Genomic DNA, 17,986 nt, shown 5'->3' on the forward strand with positions numbered 1-17,986 from the left:
TTTTGACTCAGTTTATTAGTTATACTTGTTTAAAACACTTAAAGTGCATAGTTTCTCACCTTAGCTAATTGCATTAATTTCTAGGTTATACAATACCTCTTGTGCTTATGTTAAACTGAGTTCTTTTCTTTCTTATTCCTTTAAATTACAAAAAGGTACAAAACTAGGCTGTCCATTATCTCCTTTACTTTTTGCATTAGCTATAGAATCCTCTGCTAATATTATCTCTAATACGAATATTAATGGTAACAAAATAAAAAAGATTTCAAACTAAAGATTCATTTCTTTGCTGATGATATTTTGCTAACAATAGGAAATATGGAAAATTAGAACATATAATTAGTTCCCTGATATTCAATTGTATGCTACTTCAACAACTGTAAAAATTATAGCATTGTCGATAAATTCATCTTATGATTCAAAATGGAAACAAATATATCAATAAATATTATTGGTAAATAATAAATATATCATAACCAGTCATAAACCAACAGCACTTAATAGTTTTATTTGGTTATTAAAAGATGTTTGTGTAAATGGTGTTAAACCCTAGTCTCATATTCCCTATTCAAATAATATTATTTCCTCTTTCCAAAAGTTCACATATTCTAACCATTGTTTTAAAGACTTAATATTATCTATATTTAAAATTGCATATATAAATGACTGCTTAGAAACTCATAACTTCAACAAAATGCTAGCACTGAAACAACAAAGTTATTTAATTTATTGGCAACAATTCTGAAATGGTACTAATATATATACTGTTAAAAATTTAAGGTCCAGATACAGTCAAGATTCTGGGAAATGGTTAATTTTACAAATATTTAGAGACTTTGTAAACTCAAAGGTAAATAAGATATTCAACCTAGATAAAAATCCATTCCCCAAATTACTGGAATTCTTAATAAATTTCAGTAATAATAGAATGAAAAATAAATCATATCTGTCACAAATTTATAAAATTCTTAAGTCAGATTTCACATATTTAGACAATTCATATTGGAATTACTCTTCAGAAATTAATAATGAAGACTTTTCTGAAGAATACACGAAATTAATATAAAAAAATCTACAGATAAAACTGCATCTTCATTATATTGGAATTTTTTCATTTGGATATTTTTACACAGAGTTGTTGTCACTCCTAACAAAATTACAATTCTGTATAAATCAAACAGAATTAATTGCTGGAGATGTGATTCTGAAATAATAGTTGATTGGCTACATATGGTATATGAATGTGAATTCATCACATTTTGGAAAGACATTAATAACTTTATTCAAGTTCGGTGGTAAAATGCATGTAACATTACTAAATCTTTAGTTTTATTTAATGCTCCAATTCCTGAGATAATTTCAAAAACCCAAGTGTCTCTTATTTGGTCTATTCTTGATATAGCCAGAAAAGTAATTACTAAAAATTGGAAAAGTAAAGTTATCCCCTCTAGTGTTGAATTTATTAGTATGGTAAAACTTGTTTGCAGTAGTGAATTGCATACTATAAAGATAAGAACTTGTAATATTACACAGTCATATAAATATTGGCTTAAACTTAAAGACTTGCTTGAAAATATTAATTGTTTTTGATGTATAACTTTGATGTATTGATTAGCTCTTGACCTATGTAAATAGTTATTTGTTTGTTTAAAACTATTTTTATTTATTGTTTTAAAAACAAATAAAAAATAAAAATAAAAACACTTTTTCATCCAACACAGGTCATATCGCCTAACACACAACTCTTCTCTTCTCAAGAATAACTGAAGATAGACATACTTTAGAAACTAATGTATATATTGTACATGTACAATTTTTCTGTGTAACTACTCTGAACAACTCTCTCATTGCTTACATTTATACCTTTTTTCTACTTGTTAAATGCTTTGTATTTTACCCTGGCTGAGTTTGAAAATTTGTCAGTATTGAACAATGTATTACCCTAGTAAAGAAATGAAAATAAAAAATAAAATAAAGGGTTTAATAGCAATAGAGGTAAAGGATTTGTTTTCAGTATTTTGCAACAGGTTTAGCTCTCAGTTTAAAAAGAATATGAGTAGATGGATACAGTAACTCCATTAATTAAAGAAAAGAGATTATGGAAGCCATTGTATAAGATCAATACTGGCATATTCCTTTGCAAAAGTAGAAATTGCATAATAATACCACTTCTACTGTGGTTTCACAACACCATCATCAATTGTGGCAATACACTAAATTATTGCTGGTTCACAATAACAAAACAATGGGAGTGCACTAAATTACTGATGTTTAACAACACCATCATCAATGGTGATTGATCTTTAATACGTACCGTAATCAGATGTGACAAAATAAAATATGGCTGTGTAACAACACCCTTATCCAATAATGATACACTAAACTACTGATGTTTAACAACATTGTCATCAATGGCAGTGTGCTAAAGATATGGAAACATTCAACTATTGGTAAAATTTAAAATGGCAAACCAAAGTCAGATCCTGAAAAATTCAGACAGATAACCCTGATCTGCAACCTTTGGAAAGTTTGAAAAAGAGTCATTCCCTACAGTAAAGATCATAACAAGTACATCTATTATGATGATCGATTGCGATTAGAAGCAGTACGGATTTATCAGAGTTTGATCACACTGCCTAAATCTCATGGTATTTTTTGAGCAAGTCTAGATCTTCCATAACAGGGGCTACATATATTATACACAAAGCTGGCAAAGGCTTTTTATACATTCCCTTGGTCAGGGGGTATGGAAACCATTCATCATCATCATCATCATCATCATCATCAATTTTTATATGTTTAAATGGTACTGAAGTCTTGAATCAACTGTTGCTACTTCTCTTGATTCAGTGCAACTCTTCATCAATCATGCTCAACTGTTTAAATTCTTCTGGCATACCATACTTCCATCCATCTATACATCCACCCATCTCTTAGCTAGACACCCTCACCTCCTCTTGCCTTCTTCTTGTCTCTCCCAAATCTGCTTTAACAGAGCATCAGCTGCTTTCCTGCATGTGTAACCAAACCACTGTAATCTATTCTCCTTGACCTAATCAGCAATTGGGTTTAATTTAGATTCAGCACTGATGTCCTTATTTCTTCATCTTATCCACAGTATGCATCCAACTACCCATCTCAGTAACTTCATCCTCATTACTTCAAACTTCTTCAGCTGTTCTGTCTTCACTGCATAAGTTTCATTGTCATGCAGAAACACTGGGCACACCACTGTTTTGTAACCCTTACTTTTCAAAGTCTTTAGCATTTTTCTTTCACTCACTACTCCTGACACTTGTGCCAGTTGGCTTCAGCAGATTTGATTTTAGCTTGAACCTCCTCCTTTGGATTTCTTCTTTCCTCAAACATGTCTCTCAGATGTTTGAAGATGTTAACTCATTCCACTATTTTCCTTCTATCTCAATTTTTAGTTTCTTCTGGTGCCTCATTTGCTAATATGACCACTGCCTTGTCTGTACTTATGTTTCATCCTTTGTATCTTCACTAGCCTATAAAGTCTTCTCTCGGGCATTATATGGATACCTTTATATGAGTGCCAGTCTTTCTAAAGATCTCATGTCCACTGAATCCTGAAGAGGCAGTTCTGAAAGATAAACTGTTTTTTAAGGCTGGTTTAACAAAGAGAGAGTTAATGTGAAGCTGAAAGTTTAACCATGAAAGGGAAATTATCTTCCTGACATGGTGTAACAGTCCAGAGTAGGAATAATAAAGTTCCAGGGTACAGGAGAAGTATTTGTCCCTTAGTGTCAAAGCTCTTCCCTGCTAAATAATTTGAAATGGTGATTTGAACTCTTACCCTGCCATTAGTTGTATTAGGAGAGCAAGTCATCCTAAGTAAACTTTATTGTGTGTTTTTTCACTCCTTAAAATCACAGTTAAGACTTTGGTGCCAAGATACATGTGTTCAAATTTACAATGCAAAACACAAGAATTCCTTTCTAAGGAGTTACAGGGAAGTCCTTTTTTTCAGATTGGAGTGGGAGGCAAATGGCACTTTATGAGGAGTCCCTTGCCATTCATCATAAAATATGCTGAATTATATCTTTTATACCCATATTGCTTTATCTTTTAAATGCTGATCCTTCTTATTTAATAATCACTTAATAGCTTTGTGCTTTTATTAGAATGATCTTTTAACTTGGTAACAGATTTACACTAATTCATTAAATCAACATTTACGTCATATGTTAAGTGATGTGGCAAAAAGTGTCCACAGTGGACTAGTTCACTTCCTTGATTAACCAACGACTGCAGTAAATTAAATATTGTTTCTTTTTTAATGTAAATATGCCCTAAGGAAATATGCCATTTAAAATAACTTACTACTCACATGTCCATTCTAAAGGTAATACAGAGCTGATATGTTCAGTTTAAGTAGGTGGTAGCACAAAAACACTGGAGAGAAAAGTGGACCATGCTTAGTATGTGTTTCCCTGTTGTCATCTTTACCATTAACTTTGTTAAAAGCCTCCATTCTTAATGGGATTGTGTATGCTGGTGAGACATAGCTACACATATAATTTTGAAATGAAAAAAAATTAAGATGAAAAGAAAAATAAATATAGAATATAATTGCCTCAAATTAGCATTTTCTTTCATGTATGTATAAGTTTTCCAATATATATGTTGAATACGCCATTGTCATTATTTGCTTAAACTATTACAGGTTTGATATGGCTCCTTACATGGATATATTAACTGCAGTTGTTACAATTGAGAAGATAAATGAAGAACAACTTTTATTACCTAATAAAACACTTGGCTTTGTGATATATGACTCCTGCTACTCAGAAGTTCAGTCAGTTGATGGAACTTTGCGACTTCTCTCTGGACAGAAGAAAATGATCCCAAATTATTCATGCAGTTTATTTCCTCCTCAAGTTGGCATTATTGGGGACATGCTGTCCTCTTCATCCCTTCCAGTTGCAAGGCTGCTGGGAGTCTACAGGTTTCCTCAGGTAATATCCTTCTTTCTTGAATAAAAAGGTACAGTAGATGCATCACATGAAGCAGTTCTTGTCCTTCTGTTTGACTTAGTTTAGCTAATTTACTGTAATTTTCTCAGGTCTATATCATATGAATGAATCGCACAAATTGCAAACGCTCATAATATCGAAGTACTGGACCTAGAACTTCCTATTGTGGGAGGCTGTGCCCCACACACACCCCACTAAATATATATTTCAACTCTGAGATCGCACTACAGTGAGGAAAGGGCAAATATCCCATTCTTCACTATACTGCAATCTCAGAAAAAGCACTCTGAGGTCTGATACATTTTATATTATGAGCGTTCGCAATTTATGTGATTCGCTCATATGATATAGACCCCATTTTCTCACTACATGGTACACATTGAGGTTAAACTGTATTTATATTGCTGTTATTGAAGATGATCTTCAGTGTACAGTTACTGTGACTGTTTAAAAGTTTGCTTTGGGAAATGAGGACAATGTCTCACCATCATACACAATGCCATTAAGAATGCCCCAGGATTCCCACTCCTCATTTCTTGATACACTGGAAAATATTAAAGTACAATCTAACAGCCTAATAATGGGCGATTTCAACTACCCCACCATTAACTGGGAAAACTAGTCATGTACCAATTCTTTTGCTCAATGTATTCTGGAATTCATAAATTCCAACACCTTGGATCAACTTATCCACACCACCACCAGGGGCAGCAATATCCTAGACCTGGTTGTTACCAACATGGGAAACCGGTGTTCCACACCAGAGGTCAATTCCTCATTGGTCAGATCCGACCACAAGCTAATCACCCTAGACATCCACATCCCACCCCCACTCCCCATTAGGGAAACCACAGTAAAAAATTTCTCCAAAGCCAACTTTACGCTTCTTAAGACAGAAGTGGCAAACTTCACAACACCCATGCAGACAGACAATAGAGGTATGAATGCTGAATCCTACACAAATTCACTTTATAAGCACTTACACGAGTGCATGGATCATGCAATCCCTAACAGAACCAAGATGCTATCCTCCAAAAAAAGGAAACCACTCTGGTGGTCCCCCTGCCATAAACAAACTCTACAGCAGAAGAAAGAAACAGTTGCAAAAAAGAGTAGATTCCCATGATTGGAGGAACTCCCTGGTCAGCCTCAGTAAAAAAATGAGATCCCTCACAAAATCCTCCAAAGCTAGTTATGAAAACAAAATCGCCACTGATTCTAAAGACAGCCACAAAGCATTTTATAGTTATGTCAAGAATCTCAATGGCAACACTCAGATCTGCTCTGAGTTACAGCACAATGGCACTAAATATACAGAACTAACTGATATTGCTAACATGCTGGCAGATAGGTTTAGTGCTAACTTAACCCCCCCTCTCACCCCCTAAAGGGCCCATCTTTATAACGGAAGAATGCAAAGTTCCTGTAATCACAGTTGCACAGGTAAAAAACACACTCTCCAAAGCCAAGAACACAGAATCCAAGGGACCTGACAACATCCAAGGCTGCGTTCTACATGAACTACAGAACAAACTGGCACCCCACCTAAGTACCATGCTCAGTCATAGCCTCACCTCAGGCTTTGTGCCCACTGAATGGTGCACAGCAACAGTTAACCCACTCCACAAAGAGGGAGCCACCACAGAACCCGGGAACTACCACTCCATTAGCTTGATGAGCCTTGTTTGCAAGGCTATGAAACGTACCATCATGGAACTTATAAACAATGACATTGGTAATCTCCAAACTCTGGACCTCACCCAGTTCAGGTTTGTAAAAGGCAAATCATGTCTCCTAAACCTTATACACTTATTTGAAGCAGTCACCAAAGCCGTAGATAAGGGTAAGGTGGTTCAGACACCCTATCTAGATCTCGCCAAGGCTTTTGACACCATCCCCCCACTCTGGAATTATAGATAAATGCACTAAACTAGGTATAAATCCCTATGTCACAAGACGGGTTGCCAACTGCCTCACTGACAAAACCCACACTGTCAAAGTAGCAGACTCTAAATCCGACTTCAGACCAGTGAGAAGTGGAGTACCCCAGGGTTTAGTCCTGGGTCCTCTCCTGTTTGGTATCTACTTCGCAGAAGTACAAGCTAACACAGAAGGTCTTTGGCTAACGAAGTTCGCAGATGACTGCAAACTAGGAACCACATGAGTCACACACACTGCCAAATAAACTATTCTTTTCATAGCACAATTTCCCTTCTTAAAGTAAATGTCAGTAGACATATGGTTAATCAAAGTAATAGATGGGCTATTGTTGATGTAAGAATACTGGCTACAGCTGCCACATAGTTTAGTGCCAGGTCTTGGCAACGTAGTTCCCTTAGTTTTTTATTTTCTAGTAATCGTTTAATGTTTGTACCGATATTATTAATGAAAATGAGTTTGTTCCCCACCACTGCATCCACTTCATTACTTACTCTAAATATATTCTAGTTTCTTTGTACAATGTTTCTTAATTCCTTTGACAAAGGACAATGCTGAATAATGCAAGCCTTATTGAAATTAGTGTTACACGAAGGGTCATATACAATACTATTTTTGGAAAAACCCACACTTAACAAGGGCTTATATCTTTTCCCCCACTCTTTATGCACCTCTTTAAGGATGTCACCCAACATTTTTTTCTGGATAATGCCTTTCCAATAACATATCATTTAATTTGTTGAGCTCCCTTCTTACGTCTTCAAAATGTGAAGTCATATGGGCTATCCTAAGTGCCTGACTAAATAGGCATGCTTGTAGCACATTTCTTTCATACTGGGTTGTGACCTATTCTTAGGGAGTAAAACATGTCTTCACATGAAAGTTAGTTTGAAATGCATGACAGTTTTTTGCAGTCATTGCATTTTAGCTTATTGATTGAAACTGTGTCATCCATAAGGCGAATGCAAGCAGTAATTTTTGTTTATATTATACTATATTATATTGTGTTGTGATTTGCTTATAAAGGGGCGGGCTTGTGGCCCCTGACCAAGATCTGTTTAGCATACTTAATGAATTGATGTTTTTAGCCAATGGTGTGCCATTTTATTTAATTGTGGAAGTTATAAGAAGGGGCATGTGTATTAGTACTTTGTGTGAAGAAGTCTTGGGATTGCCTGAGACGAAAAGCGCTTTACAAATAAACGGTTCAAACTGCCTGATTTATGGTGTGGTGACTTGTGTTACTCAGCTTGTTTTTTTGCCTTTGTTTGTGAGCTTTCCTAGTTTGTGCTTGTTCTATGGCTGAAGAAACAGCAACTACACCCACTACATCCAAAAAAGAGGATGACTTATCAAAACTCAAATCGCTGATGGAATTATTGGTAAACCGAGTGGACACGCTTACTGTGAGACTAGATACCTTATTTAGCAACTCCAGTAACATGGTCTCGCATACAGCAACACCCCAAACGACTGGCAACATGGACGTGAGCTCAGGGATGGGCCCTGGGACACAACTAACAGCTCTAGGCTGATGGTGAATGTGCAAAATCAAGTCAATGGTACCCCTGAGCTTATTGGAGCTCCTAATTTTACTCAGTGGCTCATAGAACCACTATCTCCTCAACAATCAACAAGCAGCAATGACGAGGAACAACCGGCTAGAGGGGTAACCGACATTTCTTTACAATTAAAAACTTTAGACCTGAAATTGTTTAAATATAAAAAAACCCAGCTAGAGATTGCTTATTTTAAAGAATGTATCAGTGAAGGGATTGTTCCAAAGGGCCTACGTTCCTGGCAATATCCCATGGGTCTACAGAATGGCTCGGCCTTCCATGTTGATCTAGTAAAACTTTTCAACAAACATGGTCTAGAATTGTTGGACCTAATATGCAAACACTACACTATTCAGTGTGAGATACTCATGGAAAAGGCCACAAACTTAGACCAAATGTTGCAGCAAAATATCGACTTTGATTGTTATAGATTCGATTATGAGCGTATATGCAATTGCATTGATTCTTACTTCTTTAAAGTAAAAGAAACAGTTAAAGAAACTGAATCGCGACAGGACAGCATACAGTAAGAACCAAGCCTACCCACCACCCCCTCCCTCTCAAAGTTACCAGTCTATTAGTCAAAAACCCGCTAATGTGATTAACAATGTTAACCAGGGACCCTCTGGGCCCGGGGAAAATTTCAACGGCCCCAGTTATCCAATAAGGAAACAAATGCACAATGCCCCCATGAGTGAGGCAGGATCAACCAGTTACTCTTCTGTGGTAACAGGGCCTCAAGCCCAACAAGAGCATAACCAGGAGGTACAAACAAATTTTCGGGCAGGAGCCTCATATTACAATCTTCGCCATCAAGCACAGAGGGTGACCAATTCCAACAATTATTACAACAAGAGGGGAAGGAGGGACAGGTAATTGACACCAATGCTGTGTCAAACAAACCCACTATTTTGCTGAATACCAACAAGGATTTTAAAATCTTTAATTTCACTGACATTGCTATTGAACAACCCCTAGTGGAACTCTTAGTGAAAGGAAACACCTTTGTCCCTGATACTAAAGCTGATCTAGTAAAAACAATTATTGATTTTAAACTTTTTTCTAGGAAACTCAGTTTGAACGTACTACTTGGAGACAACCCACCCAACAACAACAGGCTACATGTATCTAGTACTTTTTTACCGGTCTTACATGAATCCATTGCAAGTTTTGACACAATGTGTGAACTCGATCTTAGATGTTCGTTACACAACAAAAGTATACAAAATCAAGCCAAAACCAACATTACCCCTGATGAAAAGGAGCTTTTATGGTCCATCAAGGGGACTGGTGTTAGGGTTATGCAACCAGATAAAGGTGGAGGTGCAATAATTATGGGTCAAGAGGATTACGTTAACAGGATGTTGAGTGTTTTAAGGGGTGACACCTATGAAGTGAGATCCAGACACAAATTAAACATAGCATACAACAGGATACGTTCATATTTGAACGACCTTTTCATTGAAGGGAAAATCTAAATTGTAGCCTTCAATTACCTTTCCATGTTAGCCCCTAGAAGCATTAAATTGTTTGGGAATCCTAAGATCCACAAATCCATCCACGACCACCAATGAGACCACTGGTTGATGCTAGAAATAGCATAACCTACCCATGTGCCAAATTCGTTGACAACATACTCAAAAAATACGTTGTCATGGAACTGGACATTTGCAAAGACTCATGGTCATTCTTACAGTCTATTAATGACCTCAAATTCGACCTCAATCTCAACTTTCTGACGGTCGATGTGAGGGATCTGTATTCAACTATTCCACATGAGGTGGGTATTGAATGGGTCAACTTCATGTTGAGAAAGACAGGTGCACCAACCACAGACATTTCCTTGGTGGATGAACTGCTTGACATCATTTTATCTAGTAACTATTTGATTTTTAATGACACTATTTTTTTTACAAAAGGTAGGGGTAGCCATGGGGTCACCTTGTGGTGGCAGTTTCACCAATTTGGTCATGGCTTATTGTGAACTGAAAATCATCCAGAAGAATGAAGCTATGAACAACCAAATTGCCTTCTACACTTGTTTCTTGGATGATATATTCATGTTGATTAGGGGTGGTGAAGCAGTTGCCGTAGAACTGGCAGATTTCTTCAATTCCACCACTAATTTTCTTTCTTTTGCCCACACATTTAGTCCTGACAGAATCACCTACCTGGATGTGGATTTGTGGAAAGATTTAAGCATTAATGCATTGTGTGCTAAAATTCACAGGAAGGACACTTATTCCATCACCTTAATTCACTGCAGCAGTTGTCACCCGACTTATCAAAAGAGATCTGTAGTGAAAGGTCAGCTTGTTAGGGCTGCTCGAATGGTGTCAAAATTTTCAGATTTCACTAAGGAATGTAACATACTCAGATCTATGTTTCTGGGCCAGGGTTATCCCAAACAATTGGTGGATGAGCTGATCCAAGATGTTAGTAATAAGAGAGAACAGGGGACATACCAACCAATTTTAAAAGGCCCTCATGGCAACGTGTTCCAAAATAACCAGCTCATGACCAACCATCCTGAGAACTCACTTCTACCACCTTGCAGTCTTTTTACATCATTAAGTACGAACTTCAAGATAGTTTTATCTATCCTTCAGGAAAAACTGGGAGTTCATTCGAAATGACAACAATCTTAGAAATAAACTACCAGAGTACCCTCAAATCACTTGGAGGAGAGGAAAGAACCTAAAACATCTTTTGGAGGTCAATGAGTTGCACCCCCCTATCAGGATAGGGATGTTTCAATGCAACATGTGCAATTTTTGCTCCCACATGGATATAGCGGAACAATTCATAATTAGAGATCGAAAATACAAAGTTAAGCACAAGTTCAACTGCCAATCTAAAGTCGTTGTTTACCTTGCCCAGTGCCAACAGTGTCCAGCTTTTTGCATCGGCAAAATGGACAGGAAACTCCGGGAACGTGTTTATGAGCACACATACCACATCAGGAAACTAAAAACAGTCAATGCACTGGCAAAACATGTAGATGACAGCACCAACCATAAATTTTTGTTCAAGGCTATTGACTGTGTAAATTTTGATGGGGGGGCCCCTAAAACTATCCACCTTGAAGTGTTGGAACTCACGTGGCAAATCCGCACAGTTGCCAGCACATATCTAGGTTTAAATGAAATGTGTTCCATTCATTGCATTTTAAAATTGAAGAGACTTCTAAGATGGCTTGGTACCATTGCCTAGTACTTGGGCAAGAGTTCAGGATTCAACAGTTCATATCACTTTTGACAACTTCATTGCATATATTGTTTCATAGTTGCTGCTTATTCATTACTTATTAATCATTCATTTCCTTTGACATCTGTGTAAAAAATTTTTAACACATTTTTTCTTTTCTCTATTATGTTCTCTCTATATATATATTCTCTGTATATCCTAACATTGTTGTTTAATGGGTTATATCTCAACCTCCTTCCACTAGGTATCTCCATTGTTTTATTATTGACAGGAACAAGTTTGACTCTTAGTTTTATCAACAGATTCTAATTGTTAGTTTGTATTTACCAGTTTTTACTATATAAACTGTAGGAGTAGTGGCAACCCACTGTTTATGGTAGCCATGTACTATGTTACGTATTTTTGGCATCACTGCTTTGTCCACCATCGACGGTTTACGTAAGTAGATGTTGTTGCAACTTGTTTGCCTCAATTAGATTGTGTCTGTCAGTAATGGCAGCTTTTGCCTTTAGGTAAGTGATTGAACATATTTTTTATGCCACAAGGCAATCGCATGGAGCCGGTAATTTTAAACGGTGCCATGACCAGTTTACAACTAGCGGTTTTACATCTTTAGAGTTTGTGCTCTTGACTGGGACAAACATGATCTAATACTTGCTTGTGTCACTTGATAGCCTTAACCTGTGAGTATTGTGTTTTAGTTTATGATGATAACTGTTGTATGTATAAAGTAAATGCAACCAGTTCTCTTACTTGGTGTTAGACCTGCCCACAAGGGTCAAAACACAATTAACGTTACAAATCAGCTTGGAGCTTGTTTTTGACTGGTGCCGTGACCAGTTTATAACTGGTGGACTTGCACCTCTTGTCTTTGCCCTCTTTTATTGGGTCAAATATGACCTGAAGTTTAAATTCAGGGGTTTGATTTTGTTTGTCTGTCAGTATTGCATGACAGTTTTACTTGTAGGTTTTTTTTAGGTTTTTCATTTTTATTTTTTATTTTTATGCTTAATTGTTTCATGCCTAAAGGCAAAATCATGCTATCTGTCCCTTTTTACACTGAGTTGTGACTGGTTCACAGCGGACAGACTTGTGATTTTAAACCCAGAACTATTAGGCATACCTAATGTTTTAATGCTTTTAATAATTGGTGTGATATTTTATTTGAGGATGTTTATGACTAAACAGGCATGCTTGCTTCTTTCATACTGGATTGTGACCTACTCTTAGGGAGTAAAACATGTCTTCACATGAAAGTTAGTTTGAAATGCATGACAGTTTTTTGCAGGCATTGCATTTTAGCTTAGTGATTGAAACTGTGTCATGCATAAGGCGAATGAAAGCAGTCATTTTTGTTTATATTATACTATATTATATTGTGTTGTGATTTGCTCATAAAGGGGCGGGCTGGTGGCCCCTGACCTAGAGCTGTTTAGCATACTTAATGCATTGATGTTTTTAACCAATGGTGTGCCATTTGATTTAATTGTGGAAGTTATAAGAATGGGGCATGTGTATTAGTACTTTGTCTGAAGAAGTCTTGGGATTGCCTGAGACGAAAAGTGCTTTACAAATAAACAGTTCAAATTGCCTGATTTGTGGTGTGGTGACTTGCGTTACTCAGCTTGTTTTTTTGCATCTAAATATGTTAAAATGTGTGAAGTGACCTATATCTCAAGTCCAGTGATCAGGTCCATACAGTGATAATGTAGACTTCACAGCCTTATAAGCAGACCGAGTGGTATGTGACCTGTGTCCTGGGGTAGATGGTATGTGGAATGTCCACCAGCATGTGGCCACATGTTGACTACTCCCTTGTATGTAACACAACTACTGAGTATGTGCAAGACAACCACATCAAATGCGATAATACCTCCATAGTTCACAGCCTTCATCACACCAATAACTGAGTACAATGCACCCTTCTTCATGTACCTCCCTACACATCTTCCAGTGATGTGTAACTATAGTATACCACCTTTGCCACAGTGAGTTCCCACACATCTTACTGGCCATATGTAGGTATTCTTTTGTTTGTTGCATAAACATTACTGTCTGATGGTGCAGAACCCCTATCAAGATGTTATACCATATGAATGTGTGATACCTGTTCTGGTGATGCACATGGTATATACATAGCTGTTTGACAACATTGATGGCATGGGTTACATTCATGACAGTGTGGATCGTGCTATATATATATATATATATATATATATATATATATATATATATAGATAGATATATATATATATAGATATATATAGATATATACATATATATAGATATATATAGATATATATATATATATATATATATATACATATATATAGATATATATAGATATACATAATAGATATATATATATATATATATATATATTATATATGTCATGCACACCAGTCAACTGGCCTAGATTTATCATACTGTCACATGCTGGCATAGCAGTGTCCCTCCTAATGCTTCCAGTAGATGTTTCAGTGTCAGGACAGTGTGGTTAATTACACTCATAAATTGCTGACATGTCAATAGTTGTACAAGTGTGTTTCTGCAGAACAATCTGTGATCATTCAAAATCACATATGCTATGTCAGAGACATGGGACTACTGGTAGTATTATTCTGATATTTTCCATGATTGTTTACTGTTGTCCATGAGCCTGTAACTGTGTCCCACTTGTCGGAGAACTCTGCTGACATTGCAGTCATATTCATGCAAATTAGTTTGGACAGCTTCACAATATGCACTCAACCCTGATGGTATATAACATCCCTGATAGATGTCTTCTCCATTGTTCATGTCAGGATGCTTATATCACAGAGACATTTTCTCCATTGTTATGTCACCTTGTGTAATGATCACCTAATATACATTTTTACTGTGCAGTCCAAACTGTACCATGTTGATATGTGATTAGTGCTCCTGCTGCAGCTGTTTCCATTTACATCCCCTCATCTGCTGAACATTACAGTGTTTAACCTGTCCTCTTTCCGTGTGTGCATTCCTGCAGTTCATCTGTGTGTCCCTATTTAATCCACTCACATACCGATTGTTTGTTTTAAATGGCAGTCCATGTACCATTATAGTTCATTTACACAACTTTTGTTAAGAATGCCTAAACTGGTATTCCACAGTACTCTGCACTGTATACACTCATATACATTGCTATATTATTAACCCTGGTAATCACTGTGGCATTCTTCGCAATCCTGAAGACCTAGTTTACCTGTAGGTAAACAGGTCTACATGTCTGCTGCTATTTGTGTTGCTTTACACAGTGTTGCCAGCCATAAAACCATGCTTGTTTATGTTTAATTGCAGTGCACATCATGAATATGTAATTAGCACTGCTGCTCTCCACACAAGCATGTAAACTCTGTGCAGGCTTTGCACATTTTCACATTTCAAAGTGATAATACATAAAATTCGCAGAATAACATCACAAAGTTGACAACAACCCCAACTAAAACAATAATCATAGTTAAAAATGCTATTTAAGCAAATATTTCAAAGTAATTTATTTACAAATAAATAATGAGGTCACCAATAATTACCTCAGATGTCCTGAGCTCTCTATCAGCAACAACTAATACCAGTGAATTCATTCAAACCTGGATTTTTCATGGTTTGCAAAATAAACTTGACACCAAAGCTCTTTTTCAAGATGGTTCTCCCAATTACCCCAAAAGGGCCATATTCAATTTTCTCCAACATTATAAAATGAAATGCTGTAAAGGTCAAACATTCATCACTATGTTTAACTAAGGCATTTTTGTTGTTCCTGGTTTGAATTGCAGAATTGTGCTTGTACATGCATTCATGTAAGGAACTTTCTTCACCAATGTGAAATGTATCACAGGTGGTGCATGCTGCAATGCACACAACAAACCTCATGTTGCAATTTGCTCTGTGTAATTTAGTAATTGTTAGAATTTTATGAAACATCTCATTAGTAACATCTTCATGAATAAGCTGACATTTTGTAGTAACTCTCCCCACCATTATATGCCTATATTCATAATATATTCATAATATTCCTAGCTCTTTTAAAGGTGAGAAAAGGACACATCCCCACAATCTCCTTAATGTCTTTAAAATGTGTTAGGGTAGACCAATGGATTTCAATAACTTCTTTCACCTCAACAAAACTTGAATAATATGTAAAAATAAAATTCAAACCATGTATATTCACCTTATCCAAATGGAAAATGGGAAAAAAACTATCCTCTCTACCAACATCCACCTCATTCTTAATTCTGTTCAGGAGGTTGAGAGGATAACTTCTCTCTCCATGAAAAGTCCCATTAAGTGACAAATTTGTTTTTGATAAATATAATCATCAGAGGTCAATCTACAAATCCATACCGTTTGCCAGTTAATAACACTAATTATTTGTTTAGAAGGATGGCAACTGCAAAAATGAAGGTGACCATTTGAAAAAGTCTTTATCCAGTAAATATCAAAAGAAAAACATTTAAATGTCCTGTTGTTGTATAACACAGTATTCAAGATATCAGTCTTCTTGGGGACCATTTGTAAGTAAAATTTAAATATTCCATACTATCATTTAGGAAAGTAACAAATTCCTTGAGTAGCTCAAGAATGCCCTTCCTTAAAATAAACATAGCACCCACCAAGGAATCTTACATACACCATCCAAACTTCCCAGTACTAAAGAACCATGTTAGCATATGTAGGGGTACAAGCTGCCCCCATTGCTACCATTTTCACCTCATGAAAAAATGTTTCTTTCAAAGGAGAAAAAGTTATTTTTTTAATACAAACTCCAGTACCTCTCTAAGAACCCCATTACTGGAGTTCAAATGTGGCATAAATTCTTTAATAATTTCCTCAAGCCAGTCAATACCAGTAGAATGTGGAATTACTTAAAAAAGATCTCTGATACTTACGAACACTCTGAATAGTTACAAGAAAATGGCAAGAATCCCTAAAAATATGTGAAAGCCTGACCAAACATCCCTTCAGTTTCCAACCTACAAACTTTGCAAACTGTTAAGTTTTGGAACTTTAAGCAGCTACAATGGGATTCATGGGAAGGTATTTGTCTACAGATTTACGAACATTAGGGATTACAAAAACACTACTGCTTTCTAAGATGAACCAGCTTTAAAAAAACTGTACAACCTGTGGTCAGTCCTTCATTCAAGAAGTAAATCCTCCAACCATAAATTAGTTTTATGATAAAAACATTAATTTTGTTTAGTGACATGGTAACATAACTATCCTGGTTATGTAAGATATCAACCATCTGTGGAATATAAACAGATCTTAGCATAATGACAACCCCAGCCCACCCTTGTCGGGTTTCATAACACTAATTCAGTAATCTGCAGCATTTTGCTGCAAAAAATATCACTCTTCATAAGTAAAATAATGAAAATAATCAGATTTGTAGTGAGAAAACCAGGTCATAATCGTCTTTTCACATTGTCATTCAAACAGAGCCACCACTGGATTAAGGGAGAATTGCACATACTTTTTGAAGAAAGTTTTCATCACACCTATTCTCTTTATTGTGAAACATCAAAGCTAAATTGACTTTATGGATGAAAAATTTCAAGTCCAACAATGTTCCAACCAAATTAATTTTGTAGGATGGAACAAATGTGGTAGTGAGTGTCAGACGTATCAGTACCAGCATAGTCAAAAATTTTTAATTTATGTTATTAATTGTCACATTGCCTTAAACAAGTTGACCATTATCTTCTGCTTTGGCAGTGTTTCCAGCATCTCCTCCTGCCACTTCTCGGGATTCTTGTAACTGTTCTTGCTGATCTTTAGGGAGGGGGGGGCATATCCATGTGATCCCCACTAACATGGTCTGACTCTACAAATGATGAACCTTCAACCATGTTACTGCTGTCATCAGCATTAAGGGTGACTGTTTGTAAATGGTCAAAGTTTATATTGGACTGTGGATTGACACTATCATCTGTACCCAATCTATTAGATATACTCTGGGGATAGTTTTTTCCCATCTTAAAGGAGGTCTGGTAAGGCCACATTTGGTTAAGGTGAATATACCAGGTTTGAATTTTATTTAACACCTCATCTGAAGCAATAAAACCCCCAATGCTGGACTACAATATCAATAACCCAGCCACCTGGACTGGGAATAGAATTCACAACCTTCTGGACTTCTAGCACTGAGGACAAGTGTGTTACTTGTTGGGTCACTGAATAGATGACCAGCTAGTTGGATAGCTAGAAAACAGATAGATTTATATATATTCTGTGGAAGTAAAGGTATGCATTGCCAGGACT

At 36.3% G+C, this 17,986-nt stretch overlaps 1 protein-coding gene across 1 annotated transcript in view; it reads left to right on the plus strand.

Annotated features, from left to right (window-relative positions):
* LOC122792440 (vomeronasal type-2 receptor 1-like) overlaps nucleotides 1-17,986 on the plus strand; it is a 250,190-nt gene that overhangs the window by 78,048 nt on the left and 154,156 nt on the right. Inside the window, exon 3 of the mRNA XM_044060228.1 lies at nucleotides 4,688-4,979. Coding sequence (XP_043916163.1) covers nucleotides 4,688-4,979 — 292 coding nt within the window. The remainder of the gene's footprint in view (nucleotides 1-4,687; nucleotides 4,980-17,986) is intronic.

Source organism: Protopterus annectens, chromosome 1.part2, assembly GCF_019279795.1.
Source record: "Protopterus annectens isolate FY-2018-M chromosome 1.part2, PAN1.0, whole genome shotgun sequence".
Classification (NCBI taxonomy): Eukaryota; Metazoa; Chordata; order Ceratodontiformes; family Protopteridae; genus Protopterus; species Protopterus annectens.